Genomic DNA, 24746 nt, shown 5'->3' on the forward strand with positions numbered 1-24746 from the left:
AGTTTCTAACACTTTGAAAGTCAACTGACAAAATTGTTAAATGATGTGCTTAATGATACTTAAAGAGGTGGTTATTCTCTTTTAACAAGCATTTACTACATGTGCAACACTATACAACACACTTTCACTTGACAGTAGCCCACACATGAACATGGAGCTTCTGGACAATCTGTGCACACACACACACACACACACACACACACACACACACACACACACACACACACACACACACACACACACACACACACACACACACACACACACACACACACACACACACACACACACACACACACACACACACACACACACACACACACACACACACACACACACACACACACACACACACACACACACACACACACAATACATTTAAATTAGTAGGAGGTATTATCACAGTGTTGATGCTCCTTTTCTGCACCTTCATGTCCCTAAAGACAAACGCAAGTCATGTACAAATGCATTACACACCTACACAAGCAACAATACATCATGGCATCTCTCACACACACACACACACACACACACACACACACACACACACACACACACACACACACCTCATCCGCCCACTTATTGCTCCAACTAATTATACTTTGCTGAACTCGCTGCTGTTATAAATACGTGCAGAGGAGGACGGAGCAGCTTTGTGTGTCTGAAGGCTGAAGCTGATGAGGATGACTACGGTATGAGAACACTGAAGCGTGTGTGAGCTTGTACACTGTAGTAATGTGAGCTGATGAATCTGCTGTAGCTGCAGTCGTAGGCGCTCAAGTTGTAATCATCAATGTCAGTCGCTGTTCTGTCACTTCCGTGTTTCTTAAAATTTCACGATTTCTAAATGGACTCATCTTAAGGATTAAAGGAGGAATAAATATGCATACTGCCAACTCTCTGTTGTACTCTCCTTTTAATACTGTGAGTTAATATGACATTTTAGTATCTTTCACTTGGGGTATTAACGAGGAAAACAGTTGCATATTGGTTTTGTCGATTGGTCGGTCGATACAGAGAAATATATATTTTTAAGCTTTCAGAGAGAGAGAGAGAGAGAGATAAGAGAAAGTCAATAATCAACTGATGTGTGATAAATGTTAGTCTGTACCTGCTGATTTTAAACATATACAGTACCATTAGGCAGGCTGTGGAATGTAGAACCGTTCATCACTTGGAGTTAGATTTTATTTATTATTTTTAACTTTCAAATAACATTACTTGTCAGTAAGGCTGTTGTTGTAATGGCAGTGCATTAGTTGTTATTGATTTGTGTGGAGAAATATTCTCTACGTAATCAGATTGTACAGAGAGAGTGGGAAGGAGTCAGCGAACAGAACATCGAGAGAGAGAGTGAGGAGTAGGAGGAGGATTATGAAAAGAAATGCTCTAAATATAGAAGTTAGAAAAGCAAAATTACAGTGTTTGAACCGCTTTTACAATATGCCGTACAGAAATCACGGCTTTTTAGTTTATAAAATCACCACAGCTGTGATTGCATAAACTTTTAGTCATTTGGTACGTTTACATGCTCAATGATACTCCACTATTAATCTGAATTTGACAAAATTATGAATTTGAAACAGGTCATAAACAGCCCTAAATGTTTTGGATATTCCGAATTTAGCATTTTTCAATGGAGGGGACATGTACTGTACATGTCACCTTCAGAATCTGCATCTCTGTTTTTTATGACCATCTGCGTCACAAGACCTTTTGCCTTTTAATGTTCTGCTCAGTGTGAGACAGCAGTTGGGTCGTGCCCAAAAGAGAAGCCCACATTTCTGGACAGAAGAACAAAAGCACCCAGTTTAGATATTATGAAAGACATGGATATTGCCAACTTTTACTCAGTATGGCAATATAATTAAGAGTTAGTTATCATTGGGCATGTAAAGGGCTTATTAGGAATATTGTCCCTTTTCTTTCTTTAGAAATAAAGGCAAAAAATCTGAATATTTGTGGAAGAAAATGTAGTGGATGATATCTGCACCTTTTTGTAGAAAATTATCTTGTCCAAACCATATATTCTCTCCAGAACCCATGAACCCTGTAGACATTGATCCAGATGAGCCAGAGATGGATCATATGCCTCAATAAATAATAATGATTATGATAATAATGATGGTATTTATAGTAATACCTTAATTTTTATAGCACCCTTCAAACAGAAACATCAGAGACAGTTAGCAAAATAATAAAATATCATTTCAGTATAAAAAAATTACCACTATACAGCATTTATTGACAACAAAGACAACAAGTGATACAGCCTATAAACCAGTAAGGTAAAAGAAAAGGATTGTCAGGTATGAACAAGTGGCGTGTTTTCCTCTCACTCCCCTTCTCTATTCATCTGCTCCAAAATGGTGGCCACTGGGATTCTGGTTTCCTGGTGTATCGTCATCTCTATGCGTCCAGCTTCTGACCAATGTCGCACAAGAAACTAGGGCAGACAGCATCCCTTCTTCTCACACGTGTGTCTGTGCCTGGCCCACTTATTCCCATCCTCTTTTCTTCCTCCAGTTCTCTCTCCTCTTCCCTCTTTTCTGCTTCTCCCCTGTCCCAGCTTCCCACCACAAGCCTTTCCCTCCAACCCTTCCTTCTTTCCTTCTTGTATTCCCTGTGTAGCAACTGTAAAAAAAACACAAATTTAAAAAAAGGGAGTATGCAGAGACTAAATTACGGGTAAGATGAGGTGAAGGAAGCAACTGAAGAAAAGGCGGAGGTGGAGAAAGTAAAGGAAGAAAGAAAGTAGAGGTAAAAAATAAAAATGAGCGATTTGTAGTAAGGACTACAAAAAGAAGCTTAGGAAAGGGGGATAGCAAGGAGGAGGTGTAGAGGCGGAAGGAGTTTGAAAGGAAAGGAAAAGAGAGGAGAGATGTGGGAGGAGGAGGAAGCGCAACAGCAGCAGGTGAAGCAAGATGAGGTGATGGAGAGAAGGAAGAGAAAAAAGAGTGAGATGAAGAGGAGAAGGAAGTTGAGCAGGAGGTGTAGGAGGAGGCTGCTGCAGGTGCAGCAACATAAGTGGCTGCAGGATGCTGATGAACAAAGCCACCAGAGAGTAGGGAAAAGCAGAGAGCTCTCACTCTGCCGCTGTTTTCAGCCCCCTCTCTCAGCTCTAAGGTTCAACACTGAGGTTACAAACAGGCTAAATTCCATTTGATCAAACTAAGATGAGTAACAACCTCTAAGATCGTGTGCGTGTTTGTGTCCATCTGTTTCTTCTATAGGCCAAATTTGTGTGTGTGTGTGTGTGTGTGTGTGTGTGCTTCATGTAGAAACAAAAGAAACACTGTAGCTTTAAGAGCATTGAGGTTATTGCAGCTATTTTAAAAAAGTCATAGGATGTGGGATTTTAAAATCTTGCTACACAGGAATTTGCATTGACAGCACTCTGATTTACCGAGACATAGGATCCTTCAGATCATTACACAATAAGCATTTCTCCACAAAACTGTGCTATGGCCAATCGGCAGTGTAATGTACCTTGAGCAGTGATGTATGAAACTCTCTGGCTACCTGGCTAGGTGACAATAGAGGCTGTTTGTGCAAGCAGCTTGTTACGACCCATAGTTATGTTTTGAGACGCGTAGCGGCCGTTTGAAACGGCATCAGTCTTGTTCACTGCGCCACCCAGTGTTCATAGTAAGTATGACCAGAGAAAAAGGAGGAAGTCGTCTGACACCACAAATCATTTAGCCGGTTGCTAACTGGCATTATTTATGGTCACGGGAAGGGAGTTGAAAATCAAACATGAGGAAAAAAATACAGAGATTTCAATATAAAATACTACAATATTGGTTCTACAACAACCTGGGAACGTGAATGAGTCATATCATGGACTTTAAGCTAGCTAACCAGATCACAGTTTTCCCTGTATTACACTGATATTGTATATCAATATGATATATTCTGACTCACTGTAAAAACGAATCATTTTTTTGAAAATATGTCGTCGTGTGTCAGTGTTGACTAGCGGGATGTTAACCCCAGACAGCAGTTGAACTCCAGCGCTGGAAAAACGAGGGGTTTGTAGAAGCCACAGAGTGAGTGATCCTGTCGCGCGCCAGAGGATCTTTGAAGCCCGTCTGCGGCCACAGCTGAGCTCCCAGCAGCGGCAGCGGTGACAGAGACCGTGTGTGATGGGGATTATTATTCATATTTGTCAGCAGAGGACACAGGACGAGCTCCAACCGCAGGTGAATCACGATCAAACCTTTCATTTACCAGCTGTCGTCCTGCACGACGACCGTGCGTGCGTGCGCGTGCGTGTGTGAGAAACCCTCAACCTTTGCAATCGTGTTTGTGTTTTTGCTTTTATTATCCTTGATTATCGTTGATTGATCCATTGTGGATGAGAATGAGACCTATACCTAGAATATTTTTGAATGATGTCCCTGTAAACTCCACCTGTTACAATCAGCTGTGGGATCAATAACCATTATTAGTGTATTAATCATCTTCTGATGATGTGTACAGGCCTGATTCAGCCTCTGCTCAAGTTCAGTTTTCAATCTTCAGCCTTTAGGACTCTGTCACATTTTCTCCTCATGGTAACTGTGTGTGAATCTGCTGTGATGTGTGCCGGTGTAACTGCATGTGAGTTGTTGTATTCTTAATCACATTTACTATCACAGACTCACTAAGTAGATCATATCCGCTAAAATTCTATCAAGCTGCACCAAATTGCTCACACTCATAGATATCAGTCTCCTAAATATGCAGGATTTTTAAATTTTTTTGTCGTCACGATGAATTATTCTTTGGGAAGTCGTTGAAAATGTCAAATGTCCTCTCCCACAATGTTGAAGAGAGTGAATCGGTTCTTTCCAGGTGGCATTCCCACAGCGACGTCACCCATTGGTGTGTGTGAGCTGCCGTTTTAAAAGCGTTGAGTTTGACTTTTTGCCCGGCGTCATCTTGCTTTTTTTCTCTCTTTTAAACCACAAGTAACCATATTTGGGGGAAGAGGGGTTTTGGTCAGACCGAGATCTCGAGAACGTTGTACGCCTGCGACTTGCAACCATTGGATGGTACCCGTTGTCGATCACACGGTATCCGCGCCCAAATGCATACGGTGCTTTATCGTCTGTTTCAAGCTAAATGTCCCATAATTTACAAAATGAACATCATGCTGTTTTGGAGAAGACTTGAAACTAGCGATTGAGACCATAAACTCCTCGGGAAAATAAAGTGAAGTTATAAATCAAGTCAGACGTAGAGTCATTAGACTTCTATAGAAGCAGACTTATTTTTTACAGCAAATGGAGTCGCCCTCTGCTGGTCATTCCGGAGAAGACAGGTTTCAGGCACTTCCGCATTGGCTTCACTCACCGGCCATTTTTATATTCTATGATTCCTTCATGTCTCATCCTTCCACCAAGTTTCATGGAAATCTGTTCATTAGTTTTTTGCATAATCCTTCTGATAATAAACCAAAAAACAAACGGATAGGGGTGAAAACATAACCTCCTCGTTGTGGAGGTAACTACAGCCCCCGAACAGCCTCTATACTGTAAATCACAGTCAACATATTAATGATGCAAATCATTTTAGTTTTTGTTTTTTCAAGCTATCACTTTAATATTGCTACTGTCTGAAGTAATTTCATAACCACCATTTCATCTGTGCCCATCGGGGCCTGTTATGTCGTCATCTGTCCTTTAGGACGTGAGTGAGATTGGACCGGATCAGTGTCTACTGACCTTTGCGAATCGTGTCTTGGCTATGACAAGACCGATCATCATTATTCAATTTCTTTGTCAGTGTCACTGTAAAATTCAAGCACTTAATTTAGTTTTTAGTGGCAGCGAATCCCTGACCTCATGATACCTTCGTTTCATGCAGCGAGGTTGAATCGTGTAGTCGAGCTGAAGGCCCATGTGTTGTTGGGTTTGAACCTCAATTTAGTTTTTTGACTGACTTGAATTTTCCCTTAGGATCTTCAGTCACATGGTTATTATCCATCTTAAGCTATTCAAACTATCTTAACTTTTACCACTGTTTGAAGACAAAAGAATAAATACACAGATTGCTCCACTGTAAAATGAATGGTAACTCTGTCTAACCCTAGACAGAGGCGGTGCTCAGTCACATATTCATAGATCTATGACTAATAGATATGGCAAAGGTTTCGGGTTACATCCATGACATTTTAAGACCATGATGGGATTTCTTTTCATGGAAGAACACATAGTACATTGTAACACTTCCAGACACTCTAAGGTGCCTTACATGAAAACTGTATCCTCACAAAAAGGCAGAGTAACATTAAAGCAGTTTCAAAAAGCTACTTTCTATGTTCAATTCTTGAGCAAAGGAAGATAAATGTGTTTGTCAGAAAATGAAACATGATCATGGATGACATACTGTACAGCCTCTTGGAGTTTAGCCCACTGATTCCGTCAGATTAATATCATAACACATGACTAATGTACAATTTATAGACCTGGATACGGCCGGCGCCGGAGTTCAGTGTTGTAAATCTCTCTTTTTGACATGTGTTCAGGTCATATTTTGGTCTGTATTTTAATCATGATAAAATACAGGAAAAAAATGTCAATCAATTACTGCTAAAGCCCAGCGTGGCATTTTTATGTCTTGTTTTGTCTCATCAGCAGTCTTAAATTGAATGATGTTCAATTATGTTATTGTCATATGAGAGGAAGAAAAAGCTAGAGATAATTTTCTGACATTTTGCTTGTTTAATTCTGATTCATTATGAATCTTAAAAATGGTTATGTAAAATATTACAGCATTTTCTTTTTATACAGTATGGCCTCCCACACATGAGTGGCATGGTAATATCGCAGTCAGTTGGTATAAGATCAAGGCTTTAGTTGTTTCACTCATTTCTTTTCTCGTTATTTTTGTCACATAGTTTATGGCAGAGAACCGATTATCATCAAATTATTGTATTTAACCTTTGCGCTTTTGGTAAGGCAAAAAACAAGACATTTGAGGACATCATGTGATGAACATTTTTTTTTAAATTTTTCAAGTGACTAGTTAAGAAAAGAGTTGCCAAATTAATCAAAAACGGAAATATTTGTTGCAGTCTCAAAAACAGGGGCCTCAGTGTTTGCTGACAGCTTCATCTGGCCATGTGTATGATGACCTGGATTTTGTGTGTGGAGTTTGGTTTAATACAACATGGTTACATTATTGTGTGGTGACAGAGACACAATTTAAGTTTGATATAGTCGTAAACAATGCTACTTCAATGTTCCTATTTTCTTTTTCTTTTTCTGTAGTCGCCTGATTCTAAATCGACTCTTATCATTTGTATAATATTCCTGGATTGAAGGTTGTCTGGATGACTTATTGCTTTAGAGTCCAAATATTTTCTGCAACATTAAATCAATGTGGACTGGAGTGACATTAAAACACAGCCTCTTCTGACTTAAGGCAATTCCAGAGGAATCTCTATTCCTAAAATATTCAAAAGCTACAGACCACTAACATCCTGTGTGAAATCTGTGTGATGTTCCTGGTCGTGCGGTAAACCAGCACTCGCTGCTGATGTGATTTCTGCGTTTGTGGCTGCGTGACAGTGCACGTTTTTTCTCTCTGCTACCAACGCACGCAAACGCACACGCACAAACGCATGCACTCACACTTTTCCTCCCTCCCTTCTCCCTCCCCCATCTCCACTCCTCTGCTTCCACCTCCTTCATTCATCCATCCATCCGTCCATCCATCCATGCATCCAGCAGCCTGTCTCGACTCGTCACCGTTCTCCCTCCTCCCTCCTTCCTCCTCCGCCTCCCCTCTCTACAGCAGAATAGCGGCGAAGAAAAAAACTAATATTTCACCAGTGATAATAACCAAAGCACCGTCCGATCACACGCGCATAAAGATAGCGAGAGAGAGAGAGGGGGGATCAGCAGCGCTGCAGCAGCGGACCGCTCGGCCGTCAGACGCAGAGGAATGATAATTAGAAAGAGATTGACTCGGCAACAAGAGCAAAAAGAGGAAGGAGGAGGAGGAGGAAGAGAGGAGCCGGGCCTGCAGCAGTGAGGCGAGCAGAGGAATACATGAGAGAGAGAGAAAGCGAAAGAGAGATTGAATTGATCATAGTCTGATACACAACAAGAGGACCAGGAGAAACTGCGGCAGCAGCAGTTGTGGGTTTTTTGAGTTTTTTTGGGGGGGGGGGGGGTGAGATGATGGTGACAGCAGCAGCAGCGGAGGAGGAGAGAGAGGGGTGAGCGAGGATCAATAATCCTCACTCCTCCTTCTCCTCCTCCTCCTCCTCCTCCTCCTTCATCCCTCCATCACCTCTGCAGGAGCCGCTGAAACCTGTGAGCCTCTGCTGCCTGGTTTTTATTTCTTCAATTTTTCTGCATGCTGCATCGTGTCGTGTGTGTGTGTGCATTGTTGTGAGTGAGTGTGCACTTGCGTGCCTGTCATATATGTGCGTCGGCTATATAGGCCATAAGGATTATTATGTGGGTGTGTATGTGCTAACATGTATGTGTATGTGCAGCCTGTGTTAACTGTTTGGTGTGTGATGCTTGTCTGTGTGTGATTCATGTAGTGTTTCATGTGTATGGGCGTGTGTATATAATGTGAAAATCGTGTGTGTGTGTGTGTGTGTGTGTGTGTGTGTGTGTGTGTGTGTGTGTGTGTGTGTGTGTGTGTGTGTGTGTGTGTGTGTGTGTGTGTGTGTGTGTGTGTGTGTGTGTGTGTGTGTGTGTGTGTGTGTGTGTGTGTGTGTGTGTGTGTGTGTGTGTGTGTGTGTGTGTCAGATAACACGACTTAAATTTGGCCAATGAAATCAGTCCTGTTACTGTTAAATGAGACCAAAATTATATAAAACATCACAAGACAAAAATGTGTTGACACATTACCTAAGAGTAACTGATTCAGTGTGATTAGAAAGTAGGCAGTGTTTATTTCAGCACTTAGTCTCAAATTTAAAACTCAGAAAATGTATATTATTGCTACAAAGGCATTTTCCCATCGATTACAAGAGGAACATACAGCCGCCATGTTTTCCCACGATTTTCCTGTGGTTTCATGGAGATGATTTGATTATTGACCAAATAAGTAGCACAGCTTTTTTTTTACCTACAACAACTGATCTTTTTGGCCACCCGAGGGCAGCAAAAACAACAGCAGCATTAACATCCCGTATCATCACTTTTAACTTGATGTATTGAACCTGTAAGAAACCACTTCTTTTACACATTCATCACTAATGGAGCAACATTACTATTAATTTGCAGTCATAGTTGTGTCACCTGATGACTATAAGTCCAGTGTTCCATTTCTTTTAGCTCTGTCTTTGGTCTCCTCCACCTCCTGAGGGAAATAGCTGGCTCTTCCACTGCTAAATGTTCCACTATAATCACCAGGTGGTCTCTGTTTGTGTCTGTCTGCTGTTTGATGCTCAGCTGGTAGTTGCGGTGGGTTTTTCATCCGAAAATGGTCAGGTGCAAGTTGTTGACAGATACAGAATCAATCAGCTGAAACTCAAAGTGACAACATAGATTTAGTTTGATCAGTTGGCATGATGGAAGTGGTTCAGTTGCTCTGAACTGACCACAGTCTGTCCCCATCTCAGCAAAGTCGTCTGCCGAAGAAGACTGCCGGATGTGTTTGAAAGATCCAGAAATAGCCCAAAAGATTTTTGACCAAAGTTTGATCAAGCTAGGACATTTAACAGGCAACCATTTTCCATGAATATTTCTTAAGGTTTTAATAGCCCAGTGAATGGATTAGATTAAGCTTCTGGAATATGAAGTCAAATTAAACTAATTAGGAATTGAATCTTTGGTCCTGAGGTGGCCGTCAGACCAAATGAGAGGAATAATATTTTAACTTCAGCTTTTGGAAAATGATTGACACTAAACAATAAATTAAAGGTGTCTTGTGGAGATTTCGACAGTGGGTCGGAGTGGTATGGAAACCCTGTCTTGTTTCATTTTGCTTCTCTGACTGAACGACAGTGGAGGTAGTACAACAACAAATGAGCAAAGCACCATGAAAGACAGAAGGAGTCTGCCAGGTAGAAAATATGGATGGAACATGGACTTGCTGGTTTCAAAACATTCATTAAAATCCCTTTTTGACAAATCTGTTGAATATGGAAAAGCAACATACGCAGACAAAGCAGCTAAATATGAGCCTCTGTGGGTTCCAAATTGAGCCCCGTTTGTAGCCCATATTTGTAAATTTTTTTGCCAAATTGGCACTTTTAGCAATTTGATTAGCTATTAGCAATTTTTGGTTTTCTTTCTATCCATGGATGTAGAGAGAACTAACACTGGCTTACTTTGACTTCTAAGTGAGATCATGTAGGTGTTTTCACAGTAGACATTTGAGTTATGGAGATAATGAGGTCCTTAGGAAGTGGCCCCAAAAATACATACAAGACTTTTACAAAGTCTTAGACACATTGCACCTCATCCATTTAGATAATCGAATGGGGTTTGGCAGAATATTTCAATATAACTGAATTGTTCACGCAATATAATAAAAAATCGTGCGGCATTATTCTTTTGCTTACAATAATCAGAGGGGTTAGTATAGTGGTGACATGGGCAAGTAAGCCAAGGATAAAAATCTAAAACTCATTTGACACTGAGAGAAAGCCTCAACACAACAGAGAATAATTTACGCCTAATTACTTCTATCTTAAACTACAAAACTACAGGGGTCGCCCTAATTATAATATTTATATATATATATAATAAAAATTAACAGAAATACGAAAACGAAAAATAGTATGTCGATAATATGCAATATGTTTAAAACCAAAGATCTGCAGATAGAAAGAGGTGTGTGTGTGTGTGTGTGTGTTGGGGGGGGGGGGGCAGTTAGTGAGTCATGAATAATTGAATGTGCTTAATGGGAAAAGATATAAAAGCTGAAACTGTTTGGCCGCTTTGCAAAAGAGACCAAAGGGCTAGCCATCTTCTTTGTGTGTGTGTGTGTGTGTGTGTGTGTGTGTGTGTGTGTGTGTACGTGTGTTTTCTGTGACGGTGCAGTACCTACAGCTACAACATTTTCTAAAGCAGCGCGCAATAATGACTTAGTTGGAACTGGCAGTGAATATGCTAGTATTTATAACTCTTGAACGTAAACCTGTAACTTCACAAAACAACTACGTTGGCTGAAGATATGCTGTCTAATGCATGGTATAAGCTAGTTAGCCAGGCAAGCCAACTTGTGCTGCTTACATTTAAACACTAGACTGATGTCTATGACCGTGTGCAATGTGGTGCGGCTTCATTGAAGTTAAGGGAACTCTTTGGCGTTTGGCGGAGGTATGTGTGTGCATTCTAGTTCCACCTGTTACGCTCTGTTTGTTGTCCAACTGGCTGACACGGAGCACCAGACCTATTTGAACTACAAAGTAAATGTGATATTTGAGCTGTGATGCAAAGGTTTGGATCTGGGAGGCATCAGTGGTTGTTATTTACTGATCTGTCTGTTGACAGCAGTTTGTCTGTTAATTCTCAAGGCTGTTTTTGATCTTTTTGAAATGTGTCGTATAATTAGTATTGTATCAAAACTGTAATTGCACAGGTTTGAGTTTGTAGCGATAAGCAGAAGTAAAACTGCGACAAAGAGATGAAATAGAAAGTAAGAAAGAATACAAGATGGATAGAGGTGGATGAAGACAGACGAGGGATGGTGACATGTGTGGGAGGAGAGGCTGATGGTGTGTGATGATTTTTTTCTTGTTTCTGATGGCCTGGACAGAGCATTTCATTGGTATTTATGGACTGAGAGGCACTCCTAGCAACTGGGAAAGAGAGAGAGGAGAAATGAATGAGACGGAGATGAGAAAGTAAAGAGAAAAGAAACGTACATGGAGGAGGACGAGAACGCAAGAGAAAAATCATATAAGGGAGAGAGTAGAGAGGAGGGAAATGAAAAGGCAGGAGAAAGACAAAACATTTGAAACTGCATCTTGTCCTTTAGAACCTGTTGAATTCTCATCTATCCATTTTTTTTTCTTTTTCATGTAATTGATTGATGACACGAAGAAGGAACCAGAAGTGTCATCCAACGGTCTGAAAATGACAGTGAATCCCCAACGCCTCGCGGTACCCATGGAGAAGACAAACATCTGACATGAGATTTAACCTTTGCCCAACACTTCCCCTGCAAGACCGGCTGCAGGACGACTGGCTGAGTCCTGCAGGTGATCCCATGGACCAGGAGGTGGTCAACCTCTTGTCTTCCATGTTTTTCAGAAGATGATCTTTGACACACTTCCGTTTGTGTAGCTTTGGATTTTGTTGATATCTCTACTTCTGGTTCCAGCGATGGTCTGAACTGAGCCAACGTTGTCTTTCCCTTTGGTCAGAAACTGTTTGAAGCAGTGAATTATTGCAGGGTTTTTGGTCCCAGGATTTCAAATGAGGCACTACAGGAAAGCGGGTGATTAGTCAACTTACTTGGGAGTTCGTACGTGGTGCATTTCTGCTGCAGCATCTGCAAAATCATATGCATTGGATGCTGGGAGAACATGGGACAATCTACAGTCGCTGGGCAACTGATAATGTCCTATATCTTTGATCCAGAGGGACAAATAAAATCTCTATTGGCTATGGTCTGTGCACCTGCTACTTGGAAACCAATGTTCTGATCTTCTGCATGGAGTGCAGAGAGTGGATACAACTGTGTCACTGACAAACACAAAGACAGACTTTCTGACTGTGGGAGGAGAAGGACAAGGGTGGGGGGGGGGCAATCTCTATGTTCATTTTCATAACCGTCATGGGTCTGAACACCCGCAGGAACACCTGATTGAACCAGGAAATGGTTAACGACTCAATAAATCTCTCTTACTGGAACCTACAAGGGCGAGGTCCCTCTTGATCCTCAAATCAGCACTCGAAGAAGAAAAAGTCCTCTCCCCCCCACTAACCTCTGGTGGGGGGGAGGGTGAAGGGTAGTTTAGTGTTTAGGGTGTAGGGCTTAGGGCCATAGGCTGTAAATCTGTAGTTATTTAGACATTAGCTTTTAGGTTTTAGACTAGACTTTAAAGTACATTGTAAAGCATTTTTGTTCTGGGTATAGATTGTGGTTTTAGATAGAAGTAGTTAGGCGTAAGTTCTTCTCTGCTGTGCTGAGGCTTCCTCTCAGCGTTAAATCAGTTATTTCTACTTTTAGATTTTATCCTTGACTTGTTGGCTTATTTGCCCGTGTCCCCACTCTACTAGCCCCTCGGGTATCGAACACTCAGCGAGTTAGCCTTTGGCTCTGCACCAGCTGTAGCTGTAACTCAGGCAGCATTTCATCTAGTGCAAAAGTTTAGTATTTAACCTCAGTGCTAGCTGCATCTAACCAACTGTAAAATCCAACAGTTAGTGTTTAGGCTCTTTAGTTTAGAATTAAGCGTCAGTGAACCTTTATCACTTGCTATTTTCCAGAGCTGTTATATAGCCCAAGTTTCCCATTATCCTGTGTGGTAACTTTCCAGCCAGCTAGTCATGGATGCTAATCAAGGCCCAGGACAGGGGAGCCCAGAAAGCCCAAACCGGGCCGTGGAATACCTTCTTGAACTCAACAACATCATCGAGAGCCAGCAGAAGCTTCTAGAAACCCAACGGCGCCGAATCGAGGAGCTGGAGGTCCAACTGGACCGGCTCAGCCAGGAGAACAAGGACCTGCGTTTGGACCGGCAACCTGTTGCTCCTCCTCCACCTGCTCCTCCTGAGCCTCCGCTCCCTCCTCCTCCTCCGCCACCTCCACCAACTCAGACGACATCAGCGTCCATTTCTACCAAGAACCACCACCACCATCACCACCACAACAGCCAATACCAAACTCCTCTCCAGCCTCCTACCTCCATCCCCCTCCACCACAGCCACCAGCATCACCACCAGCATTCTCAGCAGTACCACCACTCTTCCACCCACTACTCCTACAACAGCACCAACAGCACCAGTGCGACAGCTATGCCGGTTACTGCTCCAACTTCAGCCCCAGCCTCCATCTCGATCCCGGCTCAAATTCCAGCTCCGATCTCCTCCCCAGCCCCGGCTCCACCTCCCCCTCCTCCAATTCCACCCAGGGATCAGCCGCGGGCCCACAGTCGGCTGTCTCGATCATGCTCCACCAGCACTGGCACCAACACCAACTTCGTGGAGAAAGAGAAAGAGAGGCTTGAGCGCCTGCACAGAGTCAACGCCTCTAACAACCACCATGCCCACACCCTCCACCTTCACAAATCGTAAGTTAGAGTTTAAAATACATTTAATGCAACCAAAGTCAAAGGTAGCATGAGAGGATCTCAGAAGTGGGTTGAAATGAACTGCCTGGAAACTTCCATTGAACAGGACAACAGGATTTTGATTGTCTTAAAAATTTGCTTGTGAATGCAAATTCATTGGATGCCATATTGAACACAGCTCCATCATATTGAGGAGATACCACAGGGATTTTTTCATCTCCAGCAGATGCACTCTGCTTCACAGCAAAGAAATTGCTCCATTGGTACATTCAAATGCCTCTAATGTGTAGCATAAGTCAATAAATCTTGATTGCAACCTTCATTGAACTGTTGTAGGACATTAGTGTTAATATGGCATCCTTTCACTAAATTTACAAACTCCACTTTGACCTTTAGGCCTGTCATCCCACTGTCTGCTTGCCAAAACTTGTGTTAATCTTTGACTTTGATTTCTACTAACTTTGTAGCTTCTCTCATGCAGGTTTTGTTCAAGCCTAGAAATAGATGCTTGTGTGCTAAATTTGACCAGGAAACATCTTTTTGCTTGATTTTTTTGTTTCCATTGGCACAAATTGCAAGCAACAGGTTTTTCAGGCAAGGCTGTTTTGTTGAATATTTTTTTTGTAAAGCTGTTTGGACTCAAACAAAAAGGAGAGAGTTGAAGTGTTTCTCCCTCCGAAGGAGAGCAGGCAGCTAATGCCCCTGTGCATTCTTTTTGTACTGAGATGGTGCGATTGGTGGGTGTACAGGGCTGATAAATATTCATTCTTTTATCAGCTAATATGGCTACAGAGTGGAAGGTTGTAGCGCTAATTTACATATTGCAGGAGAGCCGGAGTGGGTGAGACTCTAGAGACGGACAAACTAAACGACTACATCATTCCTTAACACTGATAATTGGTGGAGCAAAGACATAACAGTGTTATGTAATAGATATTTATGTTAAGCAGTAGGATTGGTTGTTCTCTATGAGTCTGAAGAAAACTCGCTTTATGTAAAAGTGAAGTTGTTTGTTGTACCAGTCACCATGGTAACCACTTACCAAGTCGCTCAGTAGCTTTCTCTTCCATGGTTTGATTTATTTTGTTGTAATTTTGTTGCTCTGAATACTTTTTTGGTCTGTTTGCTGGCTTGAATTGGGTTTGTTGCCTGGCCACATAATCTTAGAAACATCCCATCAGGAAATGTTGAGAAGGAAGAAGCCTTGCTGGATTCTTTGGCAATTGTTTTTTCGTACACAGGCCCGTGCGGTGCAATGGATGCAGAGTTGCAGTTGTCCCATGCGTCCACCAGGCAGTTCTAAGTGGTAACACTGATCCGTTGTCTGTGGGAAGCGCTGGTCATGGCGATGGCTGTTGCCATGCAACCATGGAAAACCTGTTTGAAGGACAATGCTCTCGCTAACAGTTGAAATGGTTTCAACCTGGATCTGTGCTCGGGGTGCTCAAACCTTTGCACAGCTCCCACCACTTTTGTTTTTACTGAACGTCGTCTCTTTTCTCCCGCAAACGCTGAGAGCACAAGGAGAACATGCAGAAAGGAAGGCTTGGGAAACGCAGTGATGACTCATGGTGACAGATTTAATAGTACTATTGCTTTGCCTTATAGGCCCTCACATGTGCAGCCAAAGAGTAAAGCACATTGTTCACATAGGTACATTGTGTGACTCAGACTTTCAGATTTCAGACTTGATGCATCATAGTTCAAGAAGAAAATCCTCTATTCCTGTGAGTCATGGGATGTTCAGGTACAGCTGATATTGTGAGAAAAAGCTGACCGCAAGCTGATGAATGATGCATCAGGCAGAGAACAATGATGGAGTCTGACAGCAGTGAAGACAAGGCTGATTCGTTATGAAATCACACAGTACAGTCGGCTGCTTGCTGCCCTGTCAAGTGGCTGAGCGCGAGCCAATAAATCCCACACTGCACTGGGCCAGATTATGACACGGAGGCATGACAGCATGTTGCAGAGCTGCCTCCACTGCTTTCTGAGTGATTTTTGGTAGGGCATGATGCAGCAAAATGCAAAACACCCTCACACAGATTTATCTTGCAGCACCTCAGGCTGAAGCAGTTAAAAAAAAACAAGACACACACACACACACACACACACACACACACACACACACACACAAGGAAAAGTTCAAACATTTCATCTGAAGGTATTCAGACTTGCAGTCTTATGAATTGTGTTGACTCTCAAAACTGTCACATACATGTTTTTTTATCCATAGTTTTGCATCAGTTCTGATATAAAGTAGCCATACAGAAATAAATAAACAGTGAATTTTACACAATATTGATCTCGTGCCTATGATGCTACAAGGGTAGTGTTGGGTTTTATTCACATTTGATCTTTAGCTTTTTTTTGGTACTCCACACATTCTGTAGGTGTAATAAATGTATTTTGTATGTTGTTGCTGTCATCACTGCTGTGGTGCTCTCACGGTTCAATAATTCAATGTAATATTTCCCCATAAAGAGCATTTTAAATCACTTGGATCCTCCGGTTAGACATGTTTTCTGGCAATCTTTGCATTTCACATCACAAATATTGCCATTGTCTGCAACTAACTTCTTAAAAGTTTGACCACAGCTGTCTGAACACCCGTCATTGTAGTCATGTCAGTCTCTCATGCTTCTTCTTCTTCAGCTTAGTTTTCTTATCGTAGCCATTTTCGAAATGAACTTGTAGATATTAGCAATCAGTTTCTGCACAGCAAATAGATAATCTCAAGAATCCTGAAGGATAGTAATTCAAAGTCTTGGTCGGTAACTAGTAGCCAATTATCTTAAAAGCAAACTAACCGCACTGACTGTGATAGAGGGGAAAGGCTTTGTTAGCGGCAGCACACGAACACAGCAAGGAAGAGTGAGCTCCACGCAGAGCAGCCTGTGAAGTACTTCTTTTTTTAAACTGAGGTGTAGTACATGGGGAAAAAAAGAAAGAAAAGCAAAACACTGTTATGATCCTTGAACGCTTTTATAAAAGATTCAAAAGTGAAGCCAAGGGAACCGTGAACTCACGGCGCTGTGGCGAAGTGTTCAGCGGGACGGGGGAAGGTGAGAGTTTCTGAACAGAACGTCACAGGACGCTTAAAACATAGTCTGACCACAGTTTTAGTCCGTAGTAACCAGGCGGTGGTCAAATCTGGAAAACAAAACAAAACAGGATACTTGTCAAATGTGACTTTTTGGTTTACTGAGATACATGTCGCAAGTATCAGCAAATACAAATTCAAGCACTGACCCGCTCGTACTGATGAGTTGTTTTCCAATCTGTCATCAAAGCTCAGATAATGTTGTCACATGGGACTGTGATGATGCCATAACCATGATTGGACATTAGTGCTGTTATATCCTATTGATCCGAAAGGGAGGGATTGATGTAGAACGGTTACGGTGAGAGAGAGCGAGAGATGTTGTTCTGCAGTGTGGGTGTGGAGGAGTCAGAGGAGTCAGATCTGTAGGATTCAGATGGAGAGAATAAAGAAATGTGAAGAGGTGCTGTTCTCTCTGCAGCCCCCCCCCCCCCCTTGTCTTTATTTCTTTGTTTCTCTCTTTGCGTTTACACCTGTCTTCGACAAGCGTGTCCTCCATTGTGCTCACATTGACAGATCAGATCATGCTATGCTAATTAAGTAGGCGGAGCCACCAGACTAAATGAGCAGTACGACGCTGCTGTGCGGGAGCTATTCATCTTCCCTTTGCAGGAGAAAACGTTGGTGTCAAAGGTTTCAAACTTTAGCACAACACATCACCTGTGAAACTCACGTAAAGATGCTTGCAGTGAGTTCCACGCAGTGAGAGACAGTACACAGATATTTACACCTGCAGTGATCGATCGATTGTCAGAAGACAATTTGGTGGAACTCTGATGAGCATTTTTGCGAAAATTTCCGGTATTCCCCGAATAAATTGTCGTAACTTAGCGTAACTTATTGACGGATTACTCAATAGTGAAAATAACTTTTGTTTGCAGCCGAACAGATCAATGGATCAGTACACCTGCATTTATTTACACGTGTGTTTTTTCCTGATGCAGATCAGATGTCACATGATACACATTAATGCCACATGTTATTGTCAGCTGGAGGTGGGATCTCTTTCTAAATCCTATACTTTGTGATTCCCTGCTCAGAGCAACAACGTGCACATGATGTCGGACTCCAGATTCTCTCTCTCTCTCTCTCTCTCTTGCTCTCTTTCGCTCTCTCTCTCTCTCTCTCTGACCCTCTTTTTGTTAACAGCTGCTGACATCCCGTCCTCTGTGTGCTGATGACGATAACAGGAGTGTAAATGGGCTCGGTCAGCACCGCTGGTGCACCGTGAGTGTGCGCGTGCGTGCGTGTGTGTGCGTGTGTGCGCGCGCGCAGTCCAGTGCCCTGAAAACAAGAGTCCTGCCAAACGTAGATAACACAAAATCTCTGACATGTTTGTTTCACTTGTTTCTGGTGAACTTGCAGGACTTGACGTGTGTGTGCACGCGCTGGTGTGTGCGCGCGCGTGTTCAAGTTAAAAGTATTGACTCTGTAGTTTATCGGAGGTTCATTAAAAGCACCTCATCAGCGCTGACTGGGGCCTGATATTCCTGAGCTCAACATGTTTTCACCAGTTAAAAAGCTCAGTCGAGACTGGAGGCCGAGTAAACACACAGCTCTTCTTAATGAGGAATGGGCTCGTGTGTACAGTATGTTCTCAGCAAACTCCCAGATGTGTTGCAGCTTCTACTTTGAATATACTTGGGTCAGCACATTATTCATGAATGTTCCCATTCAGCATTCATACAGTGATTTATTTATATTTATAAAGTGTGTGTCACTGTCAATTGTGTTCTGTATCTCAGAGATTATTCCATCAAAAATCCAATGTTGTGTTGTAGAGCCCGATCAATATGGATTTTTGGGGGCCGATACGATATAATATTAATTTACAAATGTGTCAGTTTCTGTCTGTCAGACTGAAACACGAGTTTTCAAACTAAAACAGGGCCAGCAGTGTTTCCAAAAGTCTCCCTTTTATTGGCTGCAAATCTCGTGTCAAGTCGCGTCGACGCCAGGCGTAACTCTGGCAACAGTGATACATTTTAGATTTAAACTGTATTCGTGTGGACATAACCTTAGAGAGCAGATGATGAACATACTGTAGCAGCGTTTAGCAGCTAAAGAGACACATATTTCCCTCAGAAGGTGGTGGATGGACGACATGACAGCTCCTCAAACTGAAGCCAAAACCTCTGGATCTCCCCCTGGTGGCTGGCTGCAGTATAGGTCATAAACATGCCATGTTAGCAGATGGGACATGGACCAAACAAAAAATCACAGTACACGTTAAATAAGTGTTTCCAAAGATAGTTTCTGTCATTGTAGGAAGTTCTCATTACACTGATGTCTGTTCAAGTGTTCATGTTTCTGAACAGTTTGGTTTTAATTACATTTTTGATGATATAAAAGCGGGCTGAGGTGTCATGACTGACATCTGACACCGACTCGCAATTGGTCGAGCATGTGTTATCAGCCGGACCCCTCTCTCTCTCTCTCTCTCACACACCTTCCTCACTGCAGATGAATCTCACCACCAGCTTTAAGATTAAATGTGTCTGCATCCGTATGTTGGAACCTATCGGGGGGGCCATAGATCAGCTAGTTTATCGATCGCTCATTGATTTGTTTAATCCATGACCCCCATTTCTGGGCTCTGCATCAGACCAGCTGACCAACTGATTATGATCAGTCTGACTCACCACATAAAGCATGAAGGAAACTTCCATGAAGTCCTCTGTCAGCAGGGCTACCGACATACATCCTTGATTTAATGTGGTGTCACAAAAAATTTTTAATATTTGAATGACATGAAATAAAATGTTTTCTATATTTCATTTCAGACTAACAGCACAGACATAAATCAATCATTATTATTACATTCATGTTAAATCTATAAATAAAAACAGTTACATCATCACATCGTGCGTGTACGTGTGCGTGCGTGCGTGCGTGTGTGCGCGCACGTGTGCGTGCGTGCGTGCGCGTGCGCACTCGCGCGCGTGTGCTCCATATATTTGTAATAAAGGTTTGATCACGACATCTTAGTAATCATTGACAGATTAAAATATTGATTTCGGCATCGCCCCCCAAAAAATCCGTATTGGTCGGGCTCTAGTCGTAATCATTCTACAGCTGACCTGGATGTCGAGGCTCTCTCTCTCTCTCTCTCACACACACACACACACACACACACACACACACACACACACACACACACAGAGTCAGTTTCGTAAATCGTGCACAGCGTCACGTCTCTCTCCCTCCCTCTGTCAGTCCGTCTGTCTTTTATATTTGGCAACATGGAAATGAGACATGGAGCCGGCTGGTGTTGGGGAAGGTGGTGGCGGGGGGGTCGGAGGGGGGTTGCAGGAGAAGGGACAAATGCCGCGCTGTCATGGCAACAGCGCAGTAAGCTGTGTAGGAGGAGGAGGTGTATGTGGTTTCATAACGGCAAATGGCAAACGCTCGGCTCCTCTGCAGCTTGTCCATCCACTTGCTCACACACAGACACATTTACGCTCCGAGCTGAGAGGCTCTGATCCGCACTGACATCACTGAGAGCGAGGCCAAGAGGGTCCAACTGCGGACCTCGCATCTGGGGACCCCAGGTGTCTGAGCCAATAGGATTAGAGTTGTGTTTTCTATGATAAATATCAATTTTTTTACACAGACAATGTTCTGAGATTACTGGACCTTCAGTCCTTTATAAAGATGTTTCTTCTGTCAAGGAGGTTATGTTTCCCCCCCTGTCTGTTTGTTTGGCAGCAGGATTTTTCTGTGTGTGTGCGTGTGTGTTCACCTGAGTGAGTGTGAAGTGTTTTAATACGTGTTCATTTGTAAACGTTTAGTTACATAAAAGCTTATTAATCAGCGTGTGAAGTCCCGTTGTAAAAGCTGATATTTGGCAGCAGCTCTCACAGCTCACAGATGGCACAGAGAATGTTTTGGCAGCCGGCTGATGTAAAGATGTCAGTTTTATCTCGTTTTATTTCACTCTGCATCTGTCCTGCTCTATTCTGAACATCGGCGTTAAAGTTTAAAACCGTAGAACCAAATGTTTACCAGGGAAGAGAAAGCCGCTGTGTTTGAAGATGGACACATTGTGGTACTTCAGGGACAGTTGGAAACTTTTTGTCTACTGGTCCGTTCAGTCCGTCCATATCCCCACACCTCCGTCCTCCGAGACAACCAACACTGTTTAACTTGCAATGTGGAAATGCAGAATATGACCTTCACCCCCATCCATATGTTCATGGGTTCATCAGGCTTTTGAGGAGACAAGATAATTCAAACGTCTTCTTCAGTGAATTTGACTGTTTGAGGAACAAGTCACTGATGCCATCAGTTTTCTTAGTGCAACCCTCAAACCAAGGATAGTATCACAGCCCAGTCAGAGAGTGTGTGCAGATGGGTTTCTGTATGTGTGTGAGTGTGTGTTAGCGCATGTGTGTGCATGTGTGAGTGTGCATGTGTGAGTGTGTATAGCGCAGTATATCTCCTCTGTCATTGGTATAAAATGTCTGCTGTTGTGTGTCTCGGTCTGATGACATCGCCAGTAATCCATCCACGCTACCGCAGAACATGGGAGGACAGTCGCACTGCATGCTGGGGGGAAAAAAAAGCTGCCAGTTGTTTCACTGTGGAGGGAGAGAAATCTCTTCGGCATCAAGAATTTGCAGCACACTCCAGGAGTTACTGATTGATTAAGTGCTAAGTGTTTGTTCTCTGCTGAACTCATGCTGCCCCCCCTCACCCCATTTAGTGATTCACTACATTCCCCATCGTGCCAGTTGAAACCCCTCCCCCGGAGAGTGGGCCTCAGGCGGAGAGCAGGAGCGATGATGGAGAGTATTAGAATCACACTCTGCCCTGTCAATCAGCTGCAATGCATTCTGTTCTTTGATGAATTCCTGTCCGTGTAATTATCAGCATCAGTTTGATAATGGTGAGGGGGTGGACAGACCTACGTGCAGCCTCCGGCGGCAATTGATGATTCGTATTTGGTCAGAGCTCCAACGATTAGTTGATTAATTGATTGCAAATTGATCATCAATTAATCACTGCCAAAAGTATACTTCTTCCTGCACCTTTAATGTGAGATTTTACCCTATTTTTTTAACAGAATATTTTTGGGTTTGGTAATGATGATCAGATAAAAGATACTCAGCTGACATTTTTTCGGCATTCTCTGGAATGTTACTATTCAACTAGTCAATGAATTGAGATTCCTCAATCAACCCATAGCTGTGCAGTTAATTGAATTCACTGTATTGTATGTCAGTCAGTTACAGCAGGACCTTTTTTTTCCGTAATCACCTCCATCAAGGACGTTGTTTTTACCCTTTCCATTGTTTAGTTTTTTTGTTGGTTGGTTTGTTACTGTTGTTGCAGGATTACGCAAAATTTTGAACAGATTTCCACAAAACTTGGTGGAAGGATGGAACATGGACCAAGAAAGAAGTCATCAAATATTGGTGCAAATCGGGACAAAGAGTCATTTTCTTTGACATTGTGAAATAGGATGTTTTTTCTCGACATTTCCATAGATTTCCCAGGGAATAATTCATGGATCTTGATGGGACAAAAATCAGATATTTGGGGGACTGTGTGCATCCTGGTGTAGCTTGATTGAATTGAAGGGGACTGTTGGGCCTTGGTGGAAGTTTGAGCTCTACTGAGTGCCATTGTAGTTAATCTTTTGATCATTTATAAAAGCCAGTCACCACAAATGTGTCACATTCATCAACAACAGTCCATTAGCCTGTGATATACGGGGACAGAGGCGTTCAAGCTGTTGTGGGCTGAGAGAACGGGAGTGAGAGGAAACAAAAGGGACTTTAATTCTGACGATTTCAGGACTCCTGTACTGCGAACGAAGCCTGTGAGTTGCTTTAAAGATCAGACGCGTGTTCTGACAGGATGAGACGCGGTTCAATTTGCGGGAGACAGCAGGCGCACACACACCTGGTTAATTCGAGCCGACACATTACACGACACTTAACATCGCGCAGACCGAGACGGAGCGCAGGAGCTCATCCAGCCCTCGACTACAGGTACAAGAAAAAAAATCTACTTTAGATTAGATTAGATGGAAAAATGAATCATTTCTGCGGGCTAACTGGGTCACTGCAGCAAGGAAGTGAAGAAAACTTCGCACACTTATGTTAGAGCAGAGGGAGAACAGTCAATGTAGGGGGTGCAAAAATAACTGCCCACAAGACCTGGAGCTCGACAGTTAGCGCCCCCTAGAGGCTGCAGTGCATAGTACATGTATGTTACGTTTAAATCCATAATACATATGGAATTTTTCTGGCAAAACGGTAACAACAGACAGAATTTGGTGATGTGGTGAAGCAGCATGGGATCATGGGAGTTGTATTGCTCATTGTAGTCAGCTTCCTCCTGGTTAGCATTCCTTCAGTGTTCATGGTTCAGGGGCTGAATTCTCCCCAGAGTCTCCTCATGTTGTTTCTCCGACGCTGTTCAGCCGACACAGGACTTCTGTGAGGGGCTGTGAGCTGAGCTGCAGCTAAAGTTTGCCTAGATTGTTTCTGATAACATAAGATCCAGATGTCCGACGACTAAATTCCAAGATTTAAAAGATCTAAAATGTGTATCATAAAAATGTGACTTCAAAAGTCAATTTTGACTCTTCTGGCATACAAACACACGCACTAAAACATGCTACAAAGGGGATAAGACGCCACCAACAGGCGACCAGATTGGAACTCACCGTTACCTTGATTAAAACTTCTCCAGGTTTGAGAATATAATTCTGCACTGTGTGCTGCTCGGACCATGGTGTTTTGCAGCTTTTTCTCATAAAACCACTGAAAACGACCACAGTATGAGAGGGGTGAGAGTAAACCAGAGCGGTAAAGTTGTGGTCCTGATCCAAAAACACACTAAAAGCTTCCTAAAGCTGTGTGTGCGTGCGTGCGCGTGTGCGTGTGTGTGTGTCGGCTGCAGCACTGCTGATTGCCGCAGGCTTGTTGAATGGAGCTGCACTGTAGTTAAATATCGCCTGCACCTGTCTGTATGTGTGTTAGTATTTGTGATGTTTGCTGCTGTGTCGCGGTGTGCATGCACTCGCTACTGTGTGTGTTTGTGTGTGTGCGTGTGCGTGCATGCGTGCTTGCGCTTGTGCATGCTGCAGGGGAAACTAGGCTAGAAGATATGAATAGAGAGGTGATGAATTACCTCTCCGAGCCAAGCCGCAGGACAACACCCTGAGGTCCAAGTCTCTCTCTTGTGTGTGTGTGTGGGGGGGGTGTAAGTAGTGGAGGATCTATTTAAAACACACACATACACATGCAGTCCTTGTTACCGTGACAACATGTTTCTTCATTTGCAACGGTTGCCCTTATCAACACTGTTGGCACGGCCTCCTCTCTGGAGCTGCTACAGCTGAAGTGCAGCGCCGCTCTCTCTCAGTTGATTTCTGACTCTTTGTATTAATCTGCCGTTCAGTTCAGTTCTCCGTGTGTGTGTGTGTGTGTGTGT

The 24746-nt window shown here is 42.9% G+C and overlaps 1 protein-coding gene across 4 annotated transcripts in view; it reads left to right on the forward strand.

Moving 5' to 3' along the window:
• Window positions 1-24746, forward strand: part of LOC118316872 (IQ motif and SEC7 domain-containing protein 2-like) — a 112846-nt gene that overhangs the window by 2260 nt on the left and 85840 nt on the right. Inside the window, exons 1-2 of one of the 4 annotated variants that reach the window (XM_035645125.2) lie at window positions 4106-4202; window positions 12003-14197. In XM_035645125.2, coding sequence (XP_035501018.2) covers window positions 13455-14197 — 743 coding nt within the window. In that variant the 5' untranslated portion in view covers window positions 4106-4202; window positions 12003-13454. Of the gene's footprint in view, window positions 1-4105; window positions 4203-8208; window positions 8307-12002; window positions 14198-24746 lie in introns of those variants that run through there. The other 3 variants (XM_035645124.2, XM_035645126.2, XM_047331027.1) reach the window with 3 other exon arrangements.

The sequence above is a fragment of the Scophthalmus maximus genome, chromosome 3 (genome assembly GCF_022379125.1).
Source record: "Scophthalmus maximus strain ysfricsl-2021 chromosome 3, ASM2237912v1, whole genome shotgun sequence".
NCBI classification, from domain to species: domain Eukaryota; kingdom Metazoa; phylum Chordata; class Actinopteri; order Pleuronectiformes; family Scophthalmidae; genus Scophthalmus; species Scophthalmus maximus.